Source organism: Cygnus olor, chromosome 1 (assembly GCF_009769625.2).
Source record: "Cygnus olor isolate bCygOlo1 chromosome 1, bCygOlo1.pri.v2, whole genome shotgun sequence".
NCBI classification, from domain to species: Eukaryota; Metazoa; Chordata; class Aves; order Anseriformes; family Anatidae; genus Cygnus; species Cygnus olor.
The window spans coordinates 127,821,605-127,847,518 of record NC_049169.1 but is presented as its reverse complement, the minus strand read 5'-3'; the positions used below and the strand labels follow the sequence as shown (position 1 = coordinate 127,847,518).

General features: G+C 47.6%; 1 protein-coding gene across 3 annotated transcripts in view; it reads left to right on the top strand.

Annotated features, from left to right (window-relative positions):
* The window catches only part of NHS (NHS actin remodeling regulator), a 248,586-nt gene that overhangs the window by 218,507 nt on the left and 4,165 nt on the right, over positions 1-25,914 (top strand). Inside the window, exons 2-8 of one of the 3 annotated variants that reach the window (XM_040532716.1) lie at positions 3,221-3,373; positions 5,541-5,674; positions 14,210-14,272; positions 16,499-16,691; positions 19,700-19,831; positions 21,055-24,012; positions 24,521-24,647. In XM_040532716.1, the coding sequence (XP_040388650.1) occupies positions 3,221-3,373; positions 5,541-5,674; positions 14,210-14,272; positions 16,499-16,691; positions 19,700-19,831; positions 21,055-24,012; positions 24,521-24,647 (3,760 nt within the window). The remainder of the gene's footprint in view (positions 1-3,220; positions 3,374-5,540; positions 5,675-14,209; positions 14,273-16,498; positions 16,692-19,699; positions 19,832-21,054; positions 24,013-24,520; positions 24,648-25,914) is intronic. The other 2 variants (XM_040532721.1, XM_040532732.1) reach the window with 2 other exon arrangements.

Sequence of the window (25,914 nt, the reverse complement as noted above, 5' to 3'; positions counted from 1 at the left end):
GGATTCTTTTCTCATTCACTTTGTTGTCCAGCCATTAATAATTTAAAGACCGTGGCTTTACAGTTTCTGTGCTGCTTTATTTACTATGCGTGTGATGATGATGCTCACAGGCTGGAGGCGCACCCAGGCAAAGCCTTGTTAAAACAGTCTGCAGTGTAAATCACCCAGTGAAGGGAAGCGCTGGCTGAAAGAGATACCTTGCCCCCATTTTACACAACGGAGGCATGGGGAGTCTTACCAATTAACCCAGGCTCTCAGCAGAAGCATGTGGTGAAGCTTTGACGGAAGAGGTCCTCTGCATCTCAGCCCAGTGGTCTTTGAGTGCTGAATTGCACTGCCACAGGGCTGGCTTTTGTTGTTTTAGTGGGAGCAGGAGACTCAGCTCCATGCCCAGAGTGAGATGTTCGGTGGCCTGGAAGCTCACAACCCTGGTGGCTTCAGCCCCCAGTGCCCAGCTCCCAGGGCCTGCACCCAAAAATCGGTCTGGATGCCCTTGCAAGGAGCACAGGCCAAGCAACAGCCAGTGAGGGTGAAGTAGATGCTGGCGTCTCTTTTGGCAGGCAGTCACGTCTTCTGATCTTCCTCCGTCACTTACCGGAGGGCTTTTTCCTTCTCCTGCCCCTTTCTGGGACATGGTTCCAGAGCGTCGCTGCTCTGGGACTGGGACGCATCTTCCAGCATCCAGCCTGATGGCATTTGAGGTGGGATTATATTTCTTTGTCCCTGGGCCAGCATTGTCCTCCGCCCTGCCCAGTGATTCTCCCTCCCTCTGAGCTTCTTCCGCTGCTCCACAGGCAGAGGACATTCATCCACTCACAGCTTTTTCTCCAGCTCTCTTAGTTTTTGTTCTGGAGCGCCTAGAAAATCCACTCCAGCTTTTCAATATTTTAAAGGGCTGTTTGGTTCAGTGCATATTGTGTAATATTTCTGCCTTCTTGGTGTCAGTAGGGCACATTCTCTGGCACAGTGAATCCGAGTTCCTGCAGGAAAAGAGGATGCACAGATGTGCAGTAACAGGGATGTGCAGTAACTGGGACCTTAGCACAGGGTGCTGTGAGCTGCTGAGTGCCCTATCATTTCAACATAAGCAATGTGTTTGCTTGTTATTTTCTTTCTGGTACAGTATTTTTCACAGCTCTGCCAGGTTTGCCTGCTCTCAGAGGCTTGTTGGATGGCCAAGAGGTCGTGCTGCTTTATCTGTGATAGAAGCATGTGTCTACCACAGCAAGTGCGGGGCGGGATGGTGTTAGCTTGGTTTCATTTTTAAGTCTCACACAAGGTATGTTAATCCAGCTCCTACTCATCTTACTTGTAAAGCACTGCTGCCAAAGCCAGAGGAGCTTTCTACAAGTTAAATATTGCAGTGAAATCTATTCTACTCTAATGAAATGTCTGAACAGCTCATAAGCAGGTAAAACTTTCCGGTCACTTATTTACCTCCGTCACAGACAACTACTAGAGCTGCAGTCTAGACAGGCTGTTTCTGGGAGCAGGAAGGAACTGCTTGTGCCTGCCTTTTCATTAGCCCCCAGGGTGCAATCTGCGATCATGAATATCACATATCCTGAGCGACAGGAGGAATGGGTGGGGTACCATTGCTGTCTCTCACCAGTTCTTGTCCTGAGACGAGCTTCCCAAGGAGGCGATGCAGCTGCTAGAATGGGATCGGGCCAAGTCCCTTTGTGTCTTGGTGCCTTGTCTGTAAAATAGAAATTGTGCTTGCTTACCCTCAAGGGGTATGCTACAGCCACTACCCGCTCCCACCATCCCCTTACCCATTTTTGTCTCACCTCGGTGCAATTCATTGCACCGACAGCATGACCAGTTGCACGGAGTGGCAGTGCAAATATGCTGGCAATTAAGTAATACCCCATCTGCAAAAATAAACTGCAAAGCAAAGAGAGGCTGCCTGCTGGGCTCCAAGTTTGGGATGGGGTCAGTGGTGCAAGCTGTTTTTTTCTCATCAAAGAAACCTATAAAGTCTGTTAACATCCTGCACGTGGCAACAAGGTTTCTGGGTTTCTCCCCTTGTGTGCTCCATCCTTCTCCTACTCTAGATTTTAGCATTTCCTGTTCCTTTCTCCATGCAAAATACTGGCATGCCTTCAGTCTGAGTGAATGCCGTTTTGCATTAATGAAAGCAACAAAACCAGAAAGAGCAAAGCATCCCCACCAGAGGTACTGCTGCGGACGTGCTGCTGGTGCCCCTTGGCCTCCCACTCAGGGCACGTCCCTTCCGTTTTTTTGTTGTGGCACGCCGAGGGCCATGCAACAGGGGCTGCATTTGCCAGGAACTGTAGAAACAGTGTAAGAGTAGGGCTCTGATGCAAAATATGTGTCATCTAAGTTGGCAACGGGGTGGCTGGAGAAGGGACTGGTGCACAGAGTCATATCACGGAGTTACAGATTGCTGGAAGAGGGCTCTTACCCTCTTACCCAAGGAGACTGCAGCTCCTTGGCTGGGCTGGGAACCCCCTGTAGATCCCTCCACCACCCTTCCTCCCACTGCGGTGCCCTGTAAGCAAAGCTCCTTGGCCTTACAAGTGGAGGTCTCTCAGACCTGAAATGTTTCTTGCAACTTTCAGAGGCAGCCTTTGGAGTTTTCTCTGTAGGGGAACTGAAGTTTTCCTGTCCCTCAGAAGCCCGTGTCCATCACGGGAACCTTTTCTGAGAGGTGACAGCTAGAGGTGCTCAGCAGGACGGGCAGTTAATCTCGGTCGGTACGGGCTGGGAGGCAGTGAGCCAGCAACCTGTGTCAGGACTTACCCGTGTGTAACGTGATGTAGTGGAAGAGCTACACCGTGTTGGCAAGGAGGGCGGGTAAATGGGGAATCCGGTCCTCTCGCTGCCGTTGTTCAAAATCTCACCATGGGAATGTTGCTTAGTTTCTTTGCATTTTCATTTTGTTGCCTATAAAATTATCAGCCCATTAGTCCATACGTTTAACACAGACAATATGTATGCTCGCGCCTGCCTGCCTCCTTTACTGGAGGTCTGTGATCTGGCAAAAAGGCATTATCTAAATGTTAAGTGGCACAATGTCATACAGCAACACGGTGAAGATAACGGTGGTTGTTACTTGGTGGGAGGAAAGCTGTTGTAACATCCTCAGTGCTCGTTCTTGGCACTGCTGTTCCAAGCGGGAGCCTTTCCTTTTCAGCTAGACCGACACACAAGATGCTCCGAGTCTTACCGAGGTTTCTCTTTGTTTTTTCTACAGCTGTCTCCAACCTGGATGCAGAGAGCAAACTGAGCGTCTATTACCGGGCACCTTGGCATCAGCAAAGAAACATTTTCCTCCCCTCCACCAGACCACCGTGTGTGGAGGAGCTGCACCACCACGCCAAGCAGCACCTGCGAGCCCTGCGCAGAGGTAGGTGCTGGCACGTCCCCGCCAGGCAGCGCTGGGGTGTTTTGGGCACAGCCACGACGCTGCGGGCACCGATCTCCCCGGGGAGTTAGGGGCTCAGGCTGAGAAATGGGGATGAAGAAGAAGTTCTGGCAGTGCAGAAGGGTTGTGCCCTCTATGACTTGTTTATGGTTACTGGAGGAGATCTGGGATGGGCTTTTTACACATCCATTTTACATTCTGGTTTTACATGTTCTTGTATTAAAATTGGTATGTCTGAATTGCAAGTATGAGTGAATCGATGCACTGACCCCAAAAGGATGGAGGTACTGAGTGAATAAGGTCACATATCTCCCTCTCAATGCTAAACACACGTTAAACAATGCCTCGGCTCCAGGACAGATAAGATTTAACTTCTCAAAGGCTAAACCTGGAGCCCAGTGGTATCAGAGAGAAGCCAATAAGCTCCACAGAAGCTAAGCTGCCCACCTGGGGTCATAAGCAAGATATGGAGCCTTGAGGAGACCTGCGATCTTCTCAGGTGGCATCTGAGAGCCTGCAGAGAGAGAGAGGGATCCCTGCCATACAGGGAATTTACTAAGTGAATTAATTGAATGGTCCTACACTGCAGGGAAGGCAAAAGATGGAAAGAACAGGAAAATTCCCAACAGGAGGCAAGAAAAAGCAGGCAAACAATCCTGTCTTTCTTCTGTGCAATAGGAAGGATAAAATTCATGCAGGACACTTTTAAAATGTTCAGCTGCAGCCTCCTGTGTTGGAAGTGTTTTGCACCAGCAGCTATCATTGCCTTGACCATTTATTGTTGTTATTGGGTTATAATAATAATTACTCGGATCTGTGGAGCATCTTTTAGCTGGATGCAACATTCCTGTCAATTCCCACATGTGAACCTCTCTGCAGAGTTTATATCAGGCCCACACTGTGGGTGCAGGATGTCCTCAGAGCACTGCAAAGAGCAATAAGGCAGGATTGCAGTCGCAGTCGTGCTCAAGTAAAGCAGAAGTTGGCTTTTCTTTTCTCAGCAGCTTTGCCTTGCAGCCGTCCCAGCACCAGGCTGGTCTCTGCCTGCCATCTGGTGGGCAGCTCAAATCCTGACACCGGTGGGGAAGGCAGCTGGCAGAAATGCCTCATCGCTTTCAAGTATCACGGCTCACTTTGGGCAATTTCCCATCCTCCGTATTTAAAGGCAGCCGTGCAGGTTCAGCAGGCAGCTTGTCATGTGCTGCTTTTTTTAATTCTCTAAATAATTGCGTATATTGGAGTGAAATTGTAATCTGAAATTTACCCTAAACATGTTTATTGTCTCTCTCCCGTTTCTTCTATTAGAATTTCTTCATTATCTCTCTATTTAACCAGGGGTAATTCAAACTAAACATGAGATCAGGAAACAGCTATCCATACTAACAAACGTGGTTGGCTGGACCATAGCTCTGTGCATTAGGTGAATCCATCATCCCCTTCCAGCAGCACTCTGAGCAAACAATAATTACCCAAATGTCACCTAAAATTACAGATGGGAAATCCATGAGCTTTCCCCCATTCACATGGAAAGTTTCAGAGACCTGGGACTGATGCTGGAAGAGGGCTGGGTATTGTCAGCCCACAGTGAAGGAAGACTCCTCTGGGTCAGGAGAAGAGCAATGGTGATTTTTCCAGGATGGGCTCCTCCGTGCTGGGACACAAAGCAGCTGCAACAATGACCTTCTCGATGTCAAGGCAGGGAAGGAAGTCCTGCCTGGGACTGTGTTTCCCTCATAAAGGTATATTTTGTAGGGGCAGAGTGCAGGTGTTCATGCATCTGAACTTTTCAAGGCAACAGGATCTACAGGTTCCCACTGGGAATCAGGTGCTGTGTCCCAGTCCCTTACAAGTTAGCTCCTTTGTCCCTTGGGATAAAGAGTTTGAAATCCCACTTGGGGTGAATTCAGCTTCAGTGCACATGCTCAGGTATGTTTTATAGGCATTGCTCTTGCAGGGCCTGGGAGTCCAGAAAGTGCTTCTCCTGTTCAGTGTCAGTAAGGATCATTGGTAGTGCTCGGTGGAGAAGAGAAGGAACTTCAGCTTTGGAGTCCACATCCTATTTGTAGCTCTGTTGCACCACTAGTAGAGACATTTCTATGTTTTTAATGCTCTGAAAGACTTATGTCCTCTTTATTCTCCTCCAAAACAGAACATCGAAGCCGAGGTGATAACAGAGAGCAAAAAGCCCCAGGGCCCATCTCTGTGGTGGCTCCCCCCTTTCCTCCCTTCCCTGCAGTCTGTACTCAGAAGAGGCAAGCGATAAAGAACCGGCACTTCCTACCAGTAAGTCTTTCCTGCATGCTACAAGTACCCCATGTGAACACATCATTAGCATTGTGGGACCCTAGGTGTGACACTGCTTCACAAGTACCCCCCGCCCCTGCCCCGAGCATGTACAGGGACAACACAACTCGCCTTGGCATCTCATCAGTAACACAGCTCAGGTAGCAGCTTCCAGCAGCCAGCCTCAGGGTGGAAGTTTCCACTATGAAACCTCTTATTTTTCACCCCCGGCCAGCACACGTACACACTTGTTCATATGCTTCTCCACAGTCCTTCACATTCTCTGCTCCTGCATTGGGCAGCACTTCCAGAACGCTCCTGTAATTTCAGTAAGTGCTGTAATTTCAGCCCTGAATTATCATTACCAGGAGCCAAGAGCTCAAGGGCTTTGAGTACAGACTGGAGGCTTGCATGGGTGCAGAGAGGCTCAGCAGCACGTCTCCAGCTATCAGGAGCTGCAGTTTCCACTCACGTAGGACAATGGTACCTCTGTGGTCCTGGGTGCTTGACCCATAGGTGCCAGATTGGCTAAATTCTGCTCTGGGCTAAGAGCTATTGCATTCCTCAAACCAACTGAAACACCACGGGTCCGGCTTGGGTTTGACTTGTGATGCACATGCCCAATGCCAGCCCTCGGTGTAGGGATATATGGGCATGTGCAGGCACAGGGACATTGGCATCTTCAGAGATACTGCAGCCATGAGCACATTATAAATGTATAGCTATTGAATTGTCACCTACTGAACTTAAGATTCCAAGTCTGTTCACCCTAATCCATAACATTAACCACATAGAACTACTGTAACGGTAAATGAGTCACAGTGTAAAGAACCTGCTCAGGAACTTAAACTTCAGTCCACAGAAAGAGCTTTGTTTCTCATTTGTGAGCACGAAATGCATGACAAGGTTTTGATTAGGTTGACCATTCTGGCTTTTTGGCTGCTTATCTGGATAATTTCAAGGAGAGCATCACCATTGCGTTAGGCTTTGAACTGGCTAGATTTGCAGGGCTTATGAATCAACTGAAAGGAGATATTCTGATGTTAAGGGACGGCATAGAAAAGGAAGGCATAAAGGAGAAACAGGCTTACCTTCTTCTCTGTAAGTTGCCATCAAAGCTAGTGCTGTTGTAGGGTCACTGAAAGGTAAAGGAGAGGTGACGCCACATTACAGATCAGAACTGGTTACGGATAACAGTTTAGACAATATACCGAACATAAAGCTCTCTTAGTTAGTATCAGATGGGGAACAAGTCATATCTTATGAAATTGCATACTCAGTGTTGAAAGGCCTGAATCTTTGCTGTGCTTGGAACCAGTGCGTTTTAGACATTACTTCCATCTGTGCAACACAAAATAATAATAAATAGTGAGCAACCCTCTGAGTCCTGTATTAGATGGTAAAATTAAGTCATGCTGAATACAGATGTTTTGGCTTAATCAGCAAGTCCACCTTTTTCTTTTCAAGAAGGAAAATATTAAGCTTTGTGCCCACCCATGCTGGGGCTTTTTTTGGAAGCTGACCAGGATCAGTGGTCCCCTGAGGAGAAGCAAACGAGAGCAGCTTGGAGGTTGCAGTCCTATGGATTTCAAGGCATCTGGAAAGACTCTGCTTTGGGAAGTGCAAATACGCCAAGGCCAGGGTACTTCAAAGTGCCTTGACCCATTTCTTAGGGAACTCCTTGTCCACGGGGCAACCATAAATCGAGAGAACAATGCAAGATGACACAACACATGAATGCTCCATCTGGGAGAAGGCTAATCCAAGCCTTTTTTACAAGATACTGCAACAATGAATAACTAATTGATACTGTGCCAGCCTTCATGACTTAATGATATCATTACAAGAGATAGTTGAGAGTGCTGTTATTGGCTAGCTTGCTCTTTTTGGCGTAAGCTTTTTGACATCTGCAGGTGCGTACATACGTCAGGGGTGGCTGGAATTGTTTGATACCTGATGCCAGTTGATTGTATCATCTGTTCATCGATGAACTAAAGATGTTAAGTCCCACAAGAGTTTTTATTCATGGCACAGCAGTCTATTCTGAATTCAGCTGTTGTGGTGCATGGGAAAGGTGCTGGTGAAAGTGATATTAAATGACAATAGAAGCCCTTTTCTGAGTTTCCTAGAAATTAGGAAAGTGTTCAACGAGAAGCTGGGAAATTTTTAAGTTATAGGATTGACTTTTCCAAATTGGGCATCTAAGTTAAACATGTGCATTGAGGCACTGAAATAAGTGACCACTGTGGAAACTGTGAGAATTATCCGTAGTGAAAGCTACCATAAAACAGATCACCAGTCTGAGACCAGCTGAGGCCTCCAGATTCCTACATTTTGGCTGCTGTTTTTATTGCTAGCAAGTAAGAGCTTTCCCTAAGATCTTACATATTGTTTAGTAAAGCTAGAGAATATCAACCTCAACAGCTAAAGATTCACTTCTAAGCATGGCTGGCTGTTTTTGCAGGAAGAAAGGTGCCAAAGTCCTGTAAATTCTAAGGAAGACCAAAAGAATTAAAGTCCAAAGTGACTGATGCCAGTGAAAATGGGTCTGGAAGGCCATTTCGAACTGTTCCATCACAAGAGCATGTTGTCATGGAGCAGCATAGAGCAAGAAGCAGCTGTGTCCTGGGATCTTTTGTGTCCTAGGATCTTTTGTGTCCCTGACAAGATATGTTTGAAGGTGGCTTTATTATAGTCTACTCTTGTTACAGGAGCTGCCCTGATTTGTCCACTTAGCCCAGAGGCCAGAATGGGATCCTTCAGGAAAGTGTATAAGAACAGGGCATGATTTATGCCATTTATTGTCCCATGATTTATTCTTCCAGTTTCATGCAGAAATGAATTACAGAGTTCCAGAGCTAGAGATCCAGTACAGAATAACACCCACTAAGGAATAAGTCTGCATTGATTTTGAGACTTGTTTAATCCCCTTTTTTAGCAAATTTACAAGATTCCTCAACAAGATTCCACGATAATGACTTTAACAATCTGTATGAAAATATATCTTTTGTTTGTTTCAGTCCTGATGCCTCATAATTTCATTGCACCCCTTCTAGTTTTTAGAATGTGAGAAATAGTGAGCACTGTTCCCTGTTCACTTTCTCCATGCTTTCCCCCCTCCCCCCATTTTTGCAGACATGATTTTACTTCCCTATCCATCCCAGACATTCATTTTTCAAGCTGAAAAACTCTAGCATGCTTAGTCTCTCTCTACACAGAGGACGTATACAACCAAACATATTTATAAGCATCATTCATTCAGGCATTTTTGGCAATGAAGAAAACAAAAAATAATCTGAGGAAAGTACAAGGAAGGTGCAGACTTGGGAAAATGAGGGAAATATTCTTTACACATGTTCCCATGACAACCCTGCCTGTAGCTCTGCTGAGTGTGAAGATGCTGTGTCATTCCAGCTGCATTTCAGACTTCTCTTTCATATTCTCCACGTTTTTTTCTTTCTCTGTTTTCACTAAGTGCCTCCAGTGACGCTCTGAAATCTCAGTGTTCAAGTTCAGAGTGCAGGTGTCATGGGACCACGATTTCTCAAACCCCTCGTGGCGCAGCTGGTATAATAAAATAAGGGAGATAGAGCAAGGAACCCATAATATTTGGAAATTCACACTCATGGTTGCACAGGGTGCAGTGTCAGTTTGCTCATAATTACAACCTGAGCAGAAATCTAAGGGACAGGAAGCAGGAGGTTGTTTTCCAGTCAGGTTTTGCCTCTCCCTGAGACCTCAGCTAGAACAAATGTGAAAAGAAAATAATGGATCAGGTAATTTATTCTATGCCCCTGCCATTTCAAAAATACTCCCTGTGGTCTACCTTGGGGTGCTTTGCATAGCACACACTTAAGTTTTAAACAATTTTGTGCTGAAGCTCTACGAAGCCTCAATAAAAAAATGAGTTAAGGGCTAGACAGGAGTTGGGCTCTGTACTTTCTGTGTCCAAATCCTGCCTGTAGCTGTTAAAAATGAAAGCCAGCTGACATTATTCATCAGAATGAACTTGTACAGCACTATTTGTGCAGTAAGTGTAATAGCTACTACCCTGTATCGTGGGATTATTGTTTGCACCTTCATCTGCTGGAATGCCATGTGTGGTATGACTTCTGTCAGAAAGCACATCTTTACCTTGTCAAAACATTGAACAGTACGTTAATCATTAAAGGACTGTCAGTACTTGAACAGATCACATTTGTGATGCTCCAAAATAAAATAAAACACCCACAAGCAGATAAAACAAAAATTTGTGGAGAATGAAACATATGGAAATATAAATATTGAGAGCAGCAGGTGAGCAGGGCTGTGCTTTGCTGCAGAAGTAGCAGCCAGAAGTATTCCTATTTTCAGTGTCAGCTGACTGCATAAGAAAGATGCTGCATGGGTAGGAATGTTAATTTCTGATTAAGGAGTCAGCTGTGCTCTGAAAACACTGGAAAGCTGCTAACCTTTTATTAGTATTTCTTCTCCCTTTACCAGAGCTTTAATTTTTCCAACATGCAAATCCATACCATTTCCTTGAGCTCCTGTGAGTTAATGAAGCAGCAGGCTCTCCATTTTACAGGCAGAGGAGGAGAGAGTGGGAGGGAGCTTTCACCCAGGGCCACAGAAGGAGTCAGGAGCAGGCTCATGCAAACGTAGGACAAAACACCAGTTCTCGTTTGCTCTGCGTGTTACCTTTCCAGTACATGAATGATTGCCTTCAAATGTCAGGTCGGGATGCACTGATAATGAGTACGTATGATTTATGAGCTCATTTAGCTTGAAAGCATCCTGCGTATGTTCCCTTTGCTGCTGGAAACGGACCATACACAAAGCTTGCCGACGCTGAAGCAATATGCTAATGCACTGCCCACTTTATTCATAAGGTCATCCTGGGAAGGCAGTGTCTACCACCCAGTGCTATAGAAGCCTGAAGTCGTAAACAATATTGATCCCTTGTGCTTGTCATTGGCTGTAACTTAAATGCAGCAGGAGTAAGGGATAACCCGCTGGGGAGCAGAGCCGTGCTGCCGGCCACCTCCTGCCCTCACCCCGGCTTCGCTGCTGCTGCAGGGGTTGTGACTCGGCCACCAACATTTCCTGGGAGACAACGCATCGCCCACACGGTCAAACCAGTGCTGAGGGCATGGGGAAAGGATCAACTCAGCTGTGACTCCATTAGACAAACACGCTGAGGATAAATGTGTATAGCTCTTGACAAGGCTATCGCATTCTCAAAACAGCTTTAATTATTGGAACAGAAATAAGCTCTTTATTCCTGGTGTTACATTTTTCCCCTCACCGTTGCACAGTGCTCAATATGTCCTGTGCTCTAACTTTGAACTCCAAGTATCTCCCGTAACACTATGGCTGTAAGGCAGGCAGGCTGGATACACGACCTAGTGCACACGATGCTTCTTGCACTAGTCTTCCCTTGTATCTTGAAGATCCTAAACTGTAGGCATCTCAAAGTGTACCTCAGAGCTTTGGATGATGTAGAACAGAAGGGGGGATTAAGTGGTAATTTTGTACTGTTACTGACCCACTCATTTCCTCCTCCTGATCCCAGTTCTGGGACAACAAATGGGATGGTCTCATAAATTGCCAGGCTGGCAAGTTCGTGACAGCCGATTTGCTTCTTTGTCACTGCTCTGATGGGGTTTAGGGTTCTCGTCAGCTGAAAGGATGATTGATGTGTCCTGACTTAGGTATCTGCAAGTAACGCTAGGCTCCTCTTAAAATCAATGGGGCGAGCGTTCAGGGGTGAGTCGCCTCATCCCGATTTAGGTATGGATGAAGGTTGAGCTGAATTTCTCTGTGGCAATCTCACCTTCTGCTTGCCTATAGGGAAGCCTAACTGACAATGTCAGGCTTGGACATCCTCACTTTTTTTGTTGCAGTGCGCAGAAACCAAAGACTTTCACACCGAAGAGATGCAGAGCACTGAGAAATCAGATCACGTGCATATGCAACCAAGATTTTTACTGCAGAGCAGATTCAAGAGCACAGTGACACCTCTGCAACTGCAGTTGATGGGATAGCTCAGAAAACAGAGAGGCTCACATTTGTCAGTGACTGCAGAATAAATCCCTATTCAAGCAATTACACACCAGTTTGGTTTCAAAGCAATCTTAGCCCATTAAAGAAAAATGCCTATTTAAAGTATTCTGGCTTTGTATTTAACAGATTGATTACCACCATTGCTATTTGCCAAGCACACCCACACAAAAGAAATTCACTTTGAAAACTGCCTAACTGCAGATTTACCCATCGGACCAGAACAGCCTTGGGTATATAATAATAATTTCTTGCTTAATTATGTGTTTACTCAAGACATTTAGAGATATTCTGGTCTTCTGAGTGAATGAGAACATTTGAGGGACAGCAGCTCGGTCCCTCCCCCAGCACAGAGGTGTTGAAACGTTGGGGCTGCTGCTGTATCACAGCGTGCCCAGCTGCCCAGCGGTGGGCACCGCACCGGATCCAGCAGTAGGTGACCTTGGGACCCCCCGGTCAGGTCACAGTGGAAGGTCACACCACCATGACAGCAGGAGCTGAGATTTTTGCCATTTTAGGCCTACTCCTCTATGGCATTTCTCCCGTTTCCATGGCAGGGAGAAGAAAAGACAGTACTCAGTCAACCTTTGCCTTTCCCACCTTTCATTGTTCTTCCATGTTAAGTCCCCACCCTAGGAAGTCTGTCCTGCCGTGCTTAAGCAGAGACCTGAGACCTTGGCAAGTGAAGTGAAGTCTGTGGGTACGTGTAACAAATGGGTGTTTTCCTGGAGGAGTCAGGAAGGCAGAGGAGCACATGGGGAGATAGAAAAGCCCTGATCCAACGGGACAGGTTGATGGGTAGCCAGCCCTTGTTTGTGTCTGCTGTAGCCCGTAGCTATTCTCTCCAAGGCCAGAGTCGAGCTCACACTGTTTCTCCCTTGGAGGTTTGCCCTGAGGAGCTCATGGGACAAGAGGTCCCTCCTCATCCCCTTCTTCTTGTGCACCAACTGGGACCCTCATGAGCTTTTGTGGAGCTTCCAAGATACGTAAAAGATTTTCATGTGCTGGACGCATCACCTCAGCAGTGTTGGTCGCCATCCATCTCAACCCTCTCCAAGGCACCTCAGACACCTTCCTTGGGGAAGCTGAATTTCGAAACCTGATCCTTTTAGCTGTGGTAAATCTGCACAAAGCAGGTGACTGGAAACTTGGCCAGAAGATCAAGGATGAAATGATCCTTGTGACTCCAAAGAGCAAAGTTAACCTGTTGACGTGTTCAGGACCTCTGCACCTTTTCTTACACAAACAGAGGTGTTCATCCCACCGTAAGGGCCTTTTCCCAGCTTAGGAGAACTGGTTTTGCACAGATCTGAATGGCCCGAAAGAAACGTTAACTAGGAACAGTCTTCTTTTGAATTTATCCCTCTGCTCTCCAATAGGGCTCACGTGCAGCTTATCTGGAGGCTTCACTCAACTTCAGTCCTGCACATGGGACCAGGGTAAAGTGAGAGGTGTTGCATATCTAGCAAAAAGGTAGGACGAGACAGAGAATTCAGCCTTTGGAGCTTCAGCATAGCCTTTTTATTATTTTGAAAGGAGACCATACAATGCAAAGTCTCTCAGACTGACGTTTGTGTTTCATTCATCACAGCGGCGTTGATGATGTTTGGGTGGAACAATGTTCATAGGACCATTTGGCAGGTCTGCTAAGTAATGCCAGGGGAGATAGCACTTGCTAGAGCTTTCCAGCATGGTGAACAGACCTTTTTTCTTTTATCTTTTTCATTTTATTTCCTGTTTCGAAAGAAGTCATCCTTCACTCATTTGTTTTGAAAACAGGACGTTGCAACAAAGTAACCAGAATTTCCACCATTAAAGGACTTCAGAGCTGCAGGGATTCAGCAAGACTTAGGACATTCTGGGCATCTCTCTTTATCCTTTCAAGCATTATAAAAAGTGACAAAAAGCCAATTGGCCGCTGTCATCCTGACACAATGATTGCAGCCTTGGAAATGTAATGATAACGTCAGGAAACCTTGGCAATCAACCTATTTGATAAATCATCCTCAGGACCAGCATTATTTATTTCCATTGCCTATAAATACCTCAGGCAAAAAAGTCCTTATATTACGAAATAGATCGTTTATAATGTAATTGGATAAGCACCTTGCACTGCTCCAGCTTCAGGCAGTACACAGTTTGAGTTCCCCAAATCAATACAAGACATTCTTAGGACAATTTAACTATGTCCGTAAGAGATCGAACCAATTTCCCTACAATTTCGTCTGATCTGAGTAAGCAAAATCAGCACAGACTTCACATGGGTCCAAACAACTCCGTAGGCAAAGTTGAATGAGGTAGGGCTGCATTTGTGGAGTAGTCTGTTCTGGGAAACAGACTGATCGGTTGGAAATCAAGGTGGAAATCTCAGGTTGTTTTGCCTCTGACGCTCGTTTATCTAGACAGAAATAATGTGCTTTTGCCAACAACATTTTGTCTGTGTTTTTAATTTTAATTTATTTTTTTTTTCTTTTCCACATTTCACATTTATAGTTTAACAGCACCCGTTCGCCCTCCCCAGTTGAGTGTTGCCACATGACCCCCTGGAGTAGAAAGGTACTGGAAAAACAAGCAATCCTCAGCTCACAGCCCTGTCTCACTCTTCTCCCTTCCAGATCCTAACCCTGCCTCTTGCTTGCTTTTCACTTGCTAACTTTACTGCCTTTTCTGTTTCCAATGTCAGTAGGGCACAATAATGACATCTTTTTCCCTCTTTCCCTCTTCACCTGGGATCAGTTTCAGGAGCTCATGGCCACAAGGCCACCTCCTTGATCCTATCACCCCCTTTAACGGCCTGGTCCAGGACCATAGAGGTAGTGACTGCTTTTCGTTTTCTTGCAATGTTTTTGCCCAATGCTTTATTTTTCCAAACGGTAAGGAATCATTTGGGCAATGCCAGGACAAACACGTGCATTTGGATGCTCGGCAATGCCGCAGTTTGCTGAGCAGGAGCTCTGGCAGCCGGAGCCCGCGGTGGGGTCACTTCACCCGCTTTGTCCCCTGCTCCATTGTTACCCTGGCAGGAGCAGCAGCCAGTGCAGCCTCTGTGTGTCTGCCTGCGTGTGTGCAGGGTTTGGGGTTTTTTGTTTTTTTGTTTGTTTGTTTGTTTGTTTGTTTGTTTTTTTGTGGTTTTTTGGTTTTTTTTTTTTGCATGCATGCATCAAACTTTTGGGGGGGGGGAGTTACCTAGGAAACATAGTCTTTTGTGCCTGAAGTTTATACGAGCTATTCACGTCTGCCGGGGATCGGCACAAAAGCCGCAGAGAGAAAGAAGGCTGCAATGTTTTGCTAAAACCCTACGTGGGAAAGCGGGGCTCCCCGCGGGCGGGAGGAGGAGGACTCGCGTCCCCCCGGCCCTGGGGTGCTGCGGGGGGTGACGGCGGCCAGGTAAGTGCGCGTCCTCCCGCACCTCAGCCAGCAGCGCGGCTTTCGGATCCAGAATGCTTTTGGGGCCGGGGCGTAAGCACTGTCTGGAGCTGGAGGCGGCTCATTCCCTGGGGACTTGTGCGAAGCCTGGGAGGAGGAATGGCAGAGCTACAAAGGCAGGCTGGCGAGAGCACGCCGCGCTAGACTGCAGCCGGCTGGACCCCAGCACGGAGGGGAGCGCGGTGTTTTGTCTCCGCCAAAAACTGGGGAAGAAAGCTTAAAGAGCAGTTATGAGGGAGAAGCCGGGTAGCTGGGCAGCTGGGAATCCGGGGCTGGGGAGAAAGCCAGCCTGAGAGGTGCTGCTCTTCGTGTTTAAAGAGGAGACAGATTGACTTCCCGGGCTAGGGGAAGAGTTGTCACGGCTTGTGGAAGAATGTTCTGATGGAAAAAGGGGGGGAACGGGGCAGAAAAAGGTGAGTGTTTCTCCCCTCCGTTCCTTCCAAACAAAATGGGAACTTTTTGCTTTTGTTTTTGTTTTTTAAACAAAGGGACTCCAAACCACGGGTCGGTAGCTGGTACCACATGAAAACACGCTTAATTTATTTCTCTGTTACTGGGTGGAATTATAACAGCTTTGCAGGACAGGGTGCTGCTGGGGGATTTGGTTTTTCTTCACAAAGAAAACAAAGCCTCTGTGTTGCTTCCACAGAGTTTACTTTTCTCTCTGTTTCTTTATCTTCTGTATCTAGTGCTTCTCGTAGCATGCCGTAAAAATTTGCATGGTTTCTAAACAATACTTTGAATTTCTTCTGGTGGTGGCCGACCTTCCCTGTGGCCAACATCCTCCTGACCCTGGCACTGCTAACACCTGCCGCTTCCAACCACATAGCTGCCGGTTTTCTGCAACTTTTTTCTGGTCACGTCCCTAGTTTGTAAAAAATGAGATGCGAGTGACTTCCCGAAGCGCGGAGGGGTCTCGTTTAAAGCTTTAGGCCTTCTGCTGCCTGTTCTCGAACGAGTGTTTCCCTGGGGCCGGTGCTCCCTGCTAGCAGCAGACCGCTGTGCTCCAAAAGCTGCAGATGCAGAAGCGTGCCCCGGTGTCACGCTGATGGTAAGCGGGTACGTGCCGGAGGCAGCAGCGTGCAAACACGGGATGTGTGCCCCTTCCGACCGGGAGGGCGTCCTGTACTGCCCCGTGAAGGTGCTGCTCCGCTTCCCACACGGCGAGGTATTTGTCCCCTGCGACCGGTGCGTTACTGCTGCTGCACCGGGGAGCAGGCAGCACTGTGTGACTTACCCAGAGCAGCTCGTCGTTGCTCCCTGTAACTGATTGCTGATCTGTCTGCCTGCTTTGTTCCTACAGCAGCCGCGCGTGCCCAAGTGGCAGACACTGATTCTGAATGTATTCGTTTGCAGTCCCATCCACCAGAGGACGAAGATACAGATGTCATGTTAGGGCAGAGGCCGAAAAATCCAATACATAATATCCCTTCTACACTGGATAAGCAAACCAATTGGAGTAAAGCACTACCTCTCCCAACTCCAGAGGAGAAAATGAAACAAGATGCCCAAGTGATTTCTTCTTGCATTATCCCCATCAATGTCACTGGTACAAATCTCTTCTATTTCTTTTTGTATTTATTGCATGGTTCGAGGGAGGTCAAGTGCTTACTTTGTTTAATTTGTTTGAAGTCACTGGATTTTAGAGTCTGTGGGCAAAGACCCTAGCCTGAGGATTTAGTTGCTGGAAGACAGTGGGCTAAATTCATCCCTCATGCGTGGCCATTGAAGTCAGTGACGCTGCATCTAGGATTAATTTGGCCCACATTTTTCGAGTCATGTTGTACAGTGTAACGTAACGCTGGCTCCCTGTATAAACAATGTACTTTTGTTGTGTATATAACCTACAGTCTGTATTCACAAAGACCTCAAATAGCTTTTCGAATGTACCTGACTGAAATAATGCAGAAAGCCACCAGGATTAATCATATGATTATCATGTGTAGCAGGAGAAGAGAAACTAAAGAATGTAGGCTACTATTTGCAGTGCTTTAAACATGCAAGTCATGACTGTGTAGCATGCAAACCATCGCTCTGAGATCTCTTTACATGCAGCTACGCTGAAGGTATAGTAATGGCATTTTCATTTATTTATATAACATTTGGATGCATTTTACTAGATTTATTTGAACAAGAATTTTTTATGTAAGCATCAGCTTTATCAGTTATTGAATGTGATAGATGACTTGTTTCCAAAATCAAAAATCAGGTTGTTTTTCTCTTTCTCTCTTTCTCTTTCTCTCCTTCCAGAGGGCTATGGTAAACATAAGGTTTATCTGAGTTTTCCTCAATGATATTTTGCACCAAGGCTTGATTAATGTAAGAGCATAAAGGGGGCTGATTTCCACGGCTATAGAGTCGAAAATGAATAGTCAGGGAAAAAGCAGGGAGCTCTCAGCTATCCGCAGAGAAAATTCTGGTATTTAATTGTGTTTTTCCAGAAACCGGAGGGTTGGCGGGGAGGTCACGTCCCCTCATGTCACATCGCTCCTGCTTGTGTCCATCAGCAGTGCCCAGCCTTCCTGCAAGACAGGCTGCCAAGCTGCCTGCGGTGCCAGGGGAAATCTGCACGCCCCCTGCCCCACTCTGCTCCCAGGAACTTGCTGCTGACTGTCTGAGGGGCTCGGGGCTTTGGGGCTCGCTGCAGCGTCCCTTCTGCCCCACCATCCACCTGGGTCTGAAGGGGCTGTGCCTGGGGGCCCCCTGCTCCAGGCTGGGCACTCCCAATGGAAGACCCCACAGAAAGACATGAATGGAGTGGCACGCTTCCACGAGGCGTTAAGTGACGCTCTGCCCCCACAGCACATAGGACCTTAGTTGTGTAGGCTGCCCAGCACCAGTAATGTCACACAGTCCAGAGCAGAATTACAGCGTTAGGCCTGGGACCGATGTTAACTTTTCCAGTAATAGAAATTTTTGCCTAGACTCCACCTGCCATACACTGGAACCAAATTCCCACTGATCAGTTTTACAGATCAAGAATGGTATGTAATCTTCTGGATGTTTATGTGTATCATTCTCATTAGCACTAATGGGAATAATTTGTATGCGTCACGGGGAGGACATACCCTCTGCCACTTTCCTCTAGAGATGACCCGTGCATCTGGCACACGGAGCATGTTCAGATAACTCACAATTGCTGGAAACCCAGCAATGACTCGGATTGATTTTCGTTTCAAAGAGTTTGTTTTCATTTTTCTGTTTTGTTCTTTAAGCTTCTCCCAACCCTGAGAAATGTTCACTTTTTTAAAATGACTGTTGTTGGAGTTTACAGCACTTTCCTTCCATATTAAAGAAAGTTCTTCCTCTGCTTATTCCAGGGGCATTGGTGGTTACAGGACATCTGTCTGAAGCCTCTATTTCACTGTAGTAGATTTCAAGAAGAACTTTTACAAGAAAGTTACTTTTTAACGTTTTACATTGTTACGTAGTGTAATATGTATGTGTATGTCTGTGTATAATTATGTTTTATATAATTATACGCTATTAAAATAGTTTTTATCAGGATTTTTTTTTTAATTTTGTTTACTTTGGTTTGTTCGTTTTTCTTAAGATTACAAACCACTGTACCAATGATCCCGATGTTAGTGTTTTTATGGACCTGGCACATTTTTTCCGACCTGTCCCACGTCAGCTTTAGAGAGCAGAAGCATATAGCTCTGCAAGACCACAGCCGGTCTTTTGGTGGGCCTCCTCTTAATTTTAGATTGACCACAGTGTAAAAAACAAAGTCAAAGAGACTTCCCTGTGGCAATGGCATGGAAACATAAAGAAAACAAGGAATTCTTGCTCGTTCTGCATGACCATGGTTATAAATAGATGTGCATGTGAACTTGGGCTCCTAAATCCAAATTTAGGACAGTGAATGTGTGAGCTGATTCCCAGAGTGGACTCCCGTGTGTCTTGATGCAAGCTGAGTGCTTGGGAAAATCAGGCCACGTGCTGGTGCACAATACCTGCTGCCCATTTACTTCATCCTTGGCCATGTGTAATAGTCAAGGAAACTGCTCTCTAAACTTGCATGTGGACTTTGCCCCATTTTAGCTGTCTTATTCCTTTCTGAAATGGTAGCCCTTTTGGCATATTGGTCTCCTAAGAAGCCCCCAACTATTGTAATTCGGCATTAAAATTTAAATTGTTTTCTTATGCTTAGTTGCTTAAAGTAAGTCAGGCTGTAGCTGAAAAGATTACTCCTTGCAGACAAGTAACTGTCACTGTCCCTGTGACAGATGGATAAATAGTTATAAGAAAGATGCCCTGCTACCAAGAGCTCTCAACTCTATTTTCCTTCCTTGTTTTTTCTTTTCTTTTTCTTTCTTTCTTTATTATTTTTTTTCAATCCTTATGTTACTTTTGGCAGACCAGGCTGCTGAGGGGGAGCTGGAATTAAATGTAAAACTGTGATATACTGTAATATAATTCACATAAGAGCTATATAAGGGCTCCCTTATGTTTATTCACAGGCTTAATCCAAGCTCACATACCTCCACTGTGTTCCAGCCATGAAAATTTGTTTACTATTTCTAAAGGCTAATGAGACCTATTTATGGGTTGCAGGAGTTGGTTTTGACAGAGAGGCTAGTATACGCTGCTCTCTTGTTCATTCACAATCTGTACTACAGCGGAGACGAAAGTTGAGGAGGAGGAAAACCATCTCTGGCATCCCCAGAAGAGTGCAACAAGAAATAGGTGTAGTATAAATACAACTCTTCCATAGATAGCTTTCTAACCAACTTAAATTGCAGGGATATGAGCTGGTAGCTGGCCTTCCAAAGAAATGAATCCTTGAAAGCGTAACTGGTTGTGGAGTTTGGGAATGACGTGTTTTGTTTTTTTGATTTACTGCAGTAAGCAAAGCTATATTACTCCATATGGCCCTGACTTAAGGGGGGCCTTACCGAGTAATATAGATGTACATGTTCAGCTCTTATCGTGTAAATGTTAATCAGTTATTTTTTTTCCATTTTATTTTTGTTATATTTGCGTGCATAAAAAGTAACTAGATTAAGTGAAAGTTTTTTCTTGTATGAGGGGATCTGAAGGTAAAGAAATGACAGATGTTGCTCAGCAAAGTGATGAGCTGTGACAACTCACTCAGATATCAGTTGGATATCCGCATTAGAGACAGCTGCTGGTACCCCACTGAAAGCTTCGCTAAACATTCCTTTTCTTTGTCATGCTTGTCCTCAATTCCTTCCTTGCATTCTTTATTACCAAGGATATTTGCTTGAAATCAGGTGGCTTGCCTTGCTTCTTTTGTGGGTAAATTAGGAGCAACTCTGTTGAGGGCAAATACAGTGTAAAATTGGTCTTAACCCGAAACTAAATGAACAGGATCATTATTTCTTAATGTTCATCTGCATCTGAAGATGACTCTGATATCTCGGTCAGTTGCTGTGAAATTTGATCGGAGGCAGAAGGAATGTGTTTATCATAGGGAATAAGCAACCAGAGAACCTATGAAACAAAGATCCTGTTACTGTGCAAATATTCTTGGTAGGAAAGAAGCAGATAATGGAAATTCTGAAAAGATATATAGTCAGAATAGAATTATTTTTAGAAGTTTACGGAGTGTTTTGTCAGGCAGACACTCCTGAAAACTGCCTGTAAACCATTGCAGGGCAGTGACAAAAACTGAAAAGTTAATCTTCATCTTAATATTTACCACAGCAAGATCAGCTCTGCGTGAGATCACATTTCAGAAACAGGAGAACTGAGATCACATTGCAGGACTAGCAGAATTTCCCACCTCACTGGGATGAGGTTTGCCTTATGTACATTTTATAGCCGAGTTAGCTTTGGTACAAAACTCAGCAAGATTAAATGGAGATATGCTTCTTGGGTTTCTCCGCGGGTCGTCTCGTGTCGGGACGCGCGAAGCTGTCTCTCACCCAGCTTTACGTGTACCCTAGATTCGGACGAGTCGCCAGTGGCGAGGGAGCGCAGCGTGATTGTGCACGCCAACCCGGACTTCTCCAGCGCCGGCAGCCGGCGGTCAGGGACCAGGGACTCAGAGTGCCAGACAGAAGAAATCCTGATCGCGGCTCCCTCCCGGCGCCGCATCCGTGCGCAGAGGGGGCAGAGCGTGGTCGCCTCCCTCTCGCACTCCGCCGGCAACATTTTGGTGCTGGCGGACAACGGGGATGCTGTCTTCGCTGCCGCCGTCAGCAACCGCATCCGTTCGCGGAGCCTCCCTCGCGAGGGTGCGAGAGCCAGCGAGGGTGACCCGGCCGCCACCACCAAGAGTTCAGCGTATGACGCAGAGCACTTCCTAGCCAGCCAGGAGAGGCTCCCAAAAAAGGGGAAGGAGGTCCTGAGCAAACAGGGTTCACAAGAGCACCAGCCCCTAGGTTTAACTTGCCCTCAGCACCTGCACAGCCCTGAGCACAGCATTGGCGAGAGAGGGAGGTCGCGACTGTCGAGGATGGCAGATTCGGGAAGCTGCGAGATTTCGTCCAACTCAGACACCTTTGGGAGCCCCATTCACTCCATCTCCACAGCAGGAGTCCTGCTCAGCAGCCACATGGACCAGAAGGATGACCACCAGTCCTCCAGCGGCAACTGGAGTGGGAGCAGCTCCACATGTCCCTCTCAGACGTCCGAGACCATTCCTCCTGCTGCCTCTCCGCCGCTGACGGGCTCCTCACACTGTGACTCCGAGCTGTCCCTCAACACCGCTCCCAATGCCAACGAAGACTCGAGTGTCTTCATCACGGAGCAGTTCGGTGACCACGTGGACAAGGTCAGAGGCCACAGGGCGAGCTCCTTCACCTCTACCGTGGCAGATTTACTTGATGACCCCAACAACAGCAACACGAGTGACAGCGAGTGGAACTACCTTCACCACCACCACGACGCCTCCTGTCGCCAGGACTTCAGCCCCGAGCGCCCCAAGGCCGACAGCCTGGGATGCCCGAGCTTCACGAGCATGGCCACGTACGACAGCTTCCTAGAGAAGACCCCCTCTGACAAGGCAGACACTAGCTCACACTTCTCCGTGGATACTGAAGGATACTATACCTCCATGCACTTTGACTGTGGTCTCAAGGGTAACAAGAGCTATATTTGCAACTATGCAGCCGCAGGCTCCGAGAGCGGACAGATGGCGAGCGTGACCTCCAGCCTGGCCGACTGCGCCTGGCAGGAGTGTGTGAACCACAGGAGGCAGGGACGGCAGAGCATCTCACTGAAGAAACCAAAGGCAAAGCCAGCCCCACCAAAACGCAGCTCGTCTTTGAGGAAATCTGAGGGCAGCATGGATCTTCCCGAGAAGAAAGAACCAAAGATTAGCAGCGGGCAGCACGTGTCACACACCGCCAGGGAAATGAAACTGCCGCTTGAGTTTTCCAACACGCCTTCCATAGCGGAGGGCTCTAGCCTGCCACCCAAATCCGAGCTGCCCTGGGCGAGCCAGAGCGACGGCGGCCTGAAGGACGCTCAGTTTGACGTGGCCGACATGCCGTCCTTTAAAGACGAAGGTGCTGAACAACCTCACTATGCAGACCTCTGGCTCCTGAACGACTTGAAATCTAGTGATCCTTACAGGTCTTTATCTAATTCGAGCACTGCTACGGGTACCACGGTCATAGAGTGCATCAAGTCGCCAGAGAGTTCCGAGTCCCAGACGTCGCAGTCCGGGTCACGGGCCACCACCCCATCCCTCCCTTCTGTCGACAGCGAGTTTAAGCTGGCCTCGCCGGAGAAGCTGGCGGGACTGGCCTCACCCTCCAGCGGGTACTCGAGCCAGTCGGAAACACCAACCTCCTCCTTCCCGACCGCCTTCTTCTCCGGACCCTTGTCTCCGGGGGGCAGCAAGAGAAAGCCGAAAGTACCCGAGAGGAAGTCGTCGCTGCAACAGCCGCTCTCTAAAGACGGCACCGTGTCTGCAAGCAAAGACCTCGAACTCCCGATTATACCTCCAACCCATCTCGACCTAAGTGCTCTTCACAGTGTCCTGAACAAACCGTTCGCTCACCGGCACCAGCTGCACGCCTTCAACCCCAGCAAGCAGAACACGGTGGGAGAAGCCCTCAGCCCCAGCCCGCCCTCTGCCCTCGCCATCACGCCCTCCGTCCTCAAGTCCGTGCACCTCAGGGCCGTCAACAGGCCTGAAGAAGCGAAGCAGAAGGGCAGCACTCCCGACCTGCTCTGCGTCCGAGAGACTGCTCTGGTGGCAAACGATGTTTCGCCGGGCAAAATGCGGCCGCTCCTAACCAAGAAGCCAGTATCACGGCAGTACTCCACTGAGGGGGCCATCATGTCGTACATCGACTCTTCCCTGGCAGAAACTGGCCCTGGAAAACTGCCCTTAGAAAAGAGCTCCTCCTTCAGCGGGCAGAGTAATTGTGAGCAAGAAACTCTAACTTCAGCAAGTGTGGCTCTGGTTGAAATCAAACCCATGAAGGACCAAGTGCCACTGGCTGCTGAGCGCTTGCCAGACAGCGCTCTAAATCAGTCTTGTGCCGTTCCTACGGAAGGGTTTCAGAAAGGCTCGGCCATGCCCACAGGTGATTACGAAGCGGAGAAAGCTAACCGGGGAGCAGAAGTAGATGGCTGCCCCGAGCGAGCGCAGGCTCAGCCAGAGCTCTCCGGTGGCGGTGGGCAGCAGCTGGAGCCTGGTACTGCGGCTGAAAGCCCCGCTCGGGCCCAGGGAGCAGATGTCAGCGATCAGCTTAAGCACCAACTCGATTTAAGCCACCATGTGCCTGGGAATATCAGCTTTGAATCAGAGACGGCAGCGGTAAACTCGCTTGGTGAAGCGAGTTGCAAGCAGGAGAACGATATCGCATCAGGTATTCCTACCAAAAGTGCCTCCGATGCTGGCAGGGCGGACGAGACAGCGGGTGGCACAGAAGAGCCGTCGCTGAAAGGTCAGTCGTGTCCTCTGTCTGCGCTGGGTGGGGTGTGACTGGCAGTGGGGTGACAAAACTGGGTGCCCTGAGGGCTGGAGGTGTTACTTGGCATGCCTCCGCAGGCCCTGGTGAGCCCTCCTGGTCTGGCAGCGGAGCAGCCACCCAGAGATGCTGTGTGCTCTCTCAGAGGGGTGTATTTCTCTGATAAATGCTTCTTCCCTTGTGCTACGTGCCAGACAGAAACAGGAGAGGGAGAAGCACTGCCCCGCTGTGCAGGGGGCTGTACTGTCACCACTGCAGAGCTGGTGCCAGTGCTTGTACCACAAGCAGGAGATCCTGCTTTTGGGCCCTAGCAGTGCCCGCCGCATGGCTCCAACATGCAACGTGCATGGTAGGTAGAGGATAAAGTCTGTGTCACCAGCATTGGCTGTTGGCTCACACACCGAGCTCATGCCTTGCCTTAGCAGCGCTGCTTCAAAACATGGCGGGGGTCTGACTCTAACCATGGCTTCTGTCCTTATCTTAGAGTCTTCTCCAAGTGACGACTCCATCGTGTCCCCACTGAGTGAAGACTCTCAGGCTGAAGCTGAGGACGTTTTCATGTCTCCCAACAAACCTCGCACTACTGAGGACCTGTTTGCAGTCATTCACAGGTAATCTAACCTTCTTGTGGTTAGGCCTTGTCCCGCCCGCAGGCAGAGGTAGCTGGTGTGGTGCTATGGGTAAGGCGTGCACAAGTATCCCAGCCAGTGATGGTACTGGAAGTCCTGAAGTCCTGCTGGTGCCTGGCCTTGCAACTACAGGAATGAGCTAACACCATCCAGAGGTGGCTTTGGGAGGGGACGAGCTCAGGTGCAAACAGGGTGTGCGGATCTGCCCACATCTGTGCCTGTGCATATGCTTCTCAGCTGATCTCGTCTTTACCTAAATTGGTTGAGGCACTGAGGTTATTTTTTTCAGTAAGCTACATCTGCTATTTTTGAAGGCCCCCCGTGACTTCAGTCAGGTTTATTTGCCAGACTTCCAGGAAAACCTCTGGTAGGGCTGACAACTGCATAATGATTGGTGATTCTGTATGAAATTCTTCATCTCGATTTCCTCTGTCCTGAGACTACCTTCTTTAGTTTATTGCATTAGTTTTCTAAAAGACAGCTTCTAAAAAGTGCTTTTTTATGGTCTCACATTGTCACCTGACACTAGGGACAGGCAGACTCTTTTAGGGATCCTTTGCAGAATGAGGACTGTCCACAGGGTTGTGGTTATAATCAGAGCTTTATTTTCACATAAATTTTTGAGCAATTGCCACAGCTTATTGTTATCTACAGTTTCTAGCAGCAAGCATAGCTTACAGTTACATAGAATTCTAGTAAATAAAGTAGCTTTCTTATTATCTAGAATTTCTGATACTTAGACTTTTTAATCACATGGACCCTCTGCAGATCAGGTCAATTCTTCATAATCAGCACATGATACAATAGTCGTAATCTAGACTCAGACTTCACCTAAAAGATGAGTCACTCAGTCCTTAGAGGAAGCAGATGATGGTGGAGACATCCCTGGCCACCTGGGGACCATGCGTTTTGCTGTCCAGCAGCAGCTCTGGTCTAAGATTTGCTGCTGCTTGACCTTATAAGCAATACTTCACATGCTGTTACACTTCCCTGTTCCATAACAAGTCACCGCATCCTGGCAACCCAGTGCCTGGGCTTTGATAATGCTGGTGGGCAAATATTCTTATCACAGTGGATAAGTAGGAGAGAGAAAGAGGGGGAGGGTGATACCTGACTAGCCTGCTTACATATTATGGGTGTTTGCCTTATATATATGCTTTACAAATAACATCAGGCTGTTCTCTCTAAGAAACACGTCTCCAAAGAAAAGTCCCCACAGTGGTTTCTGGGTGTTCCCCCCAGTTCCTTC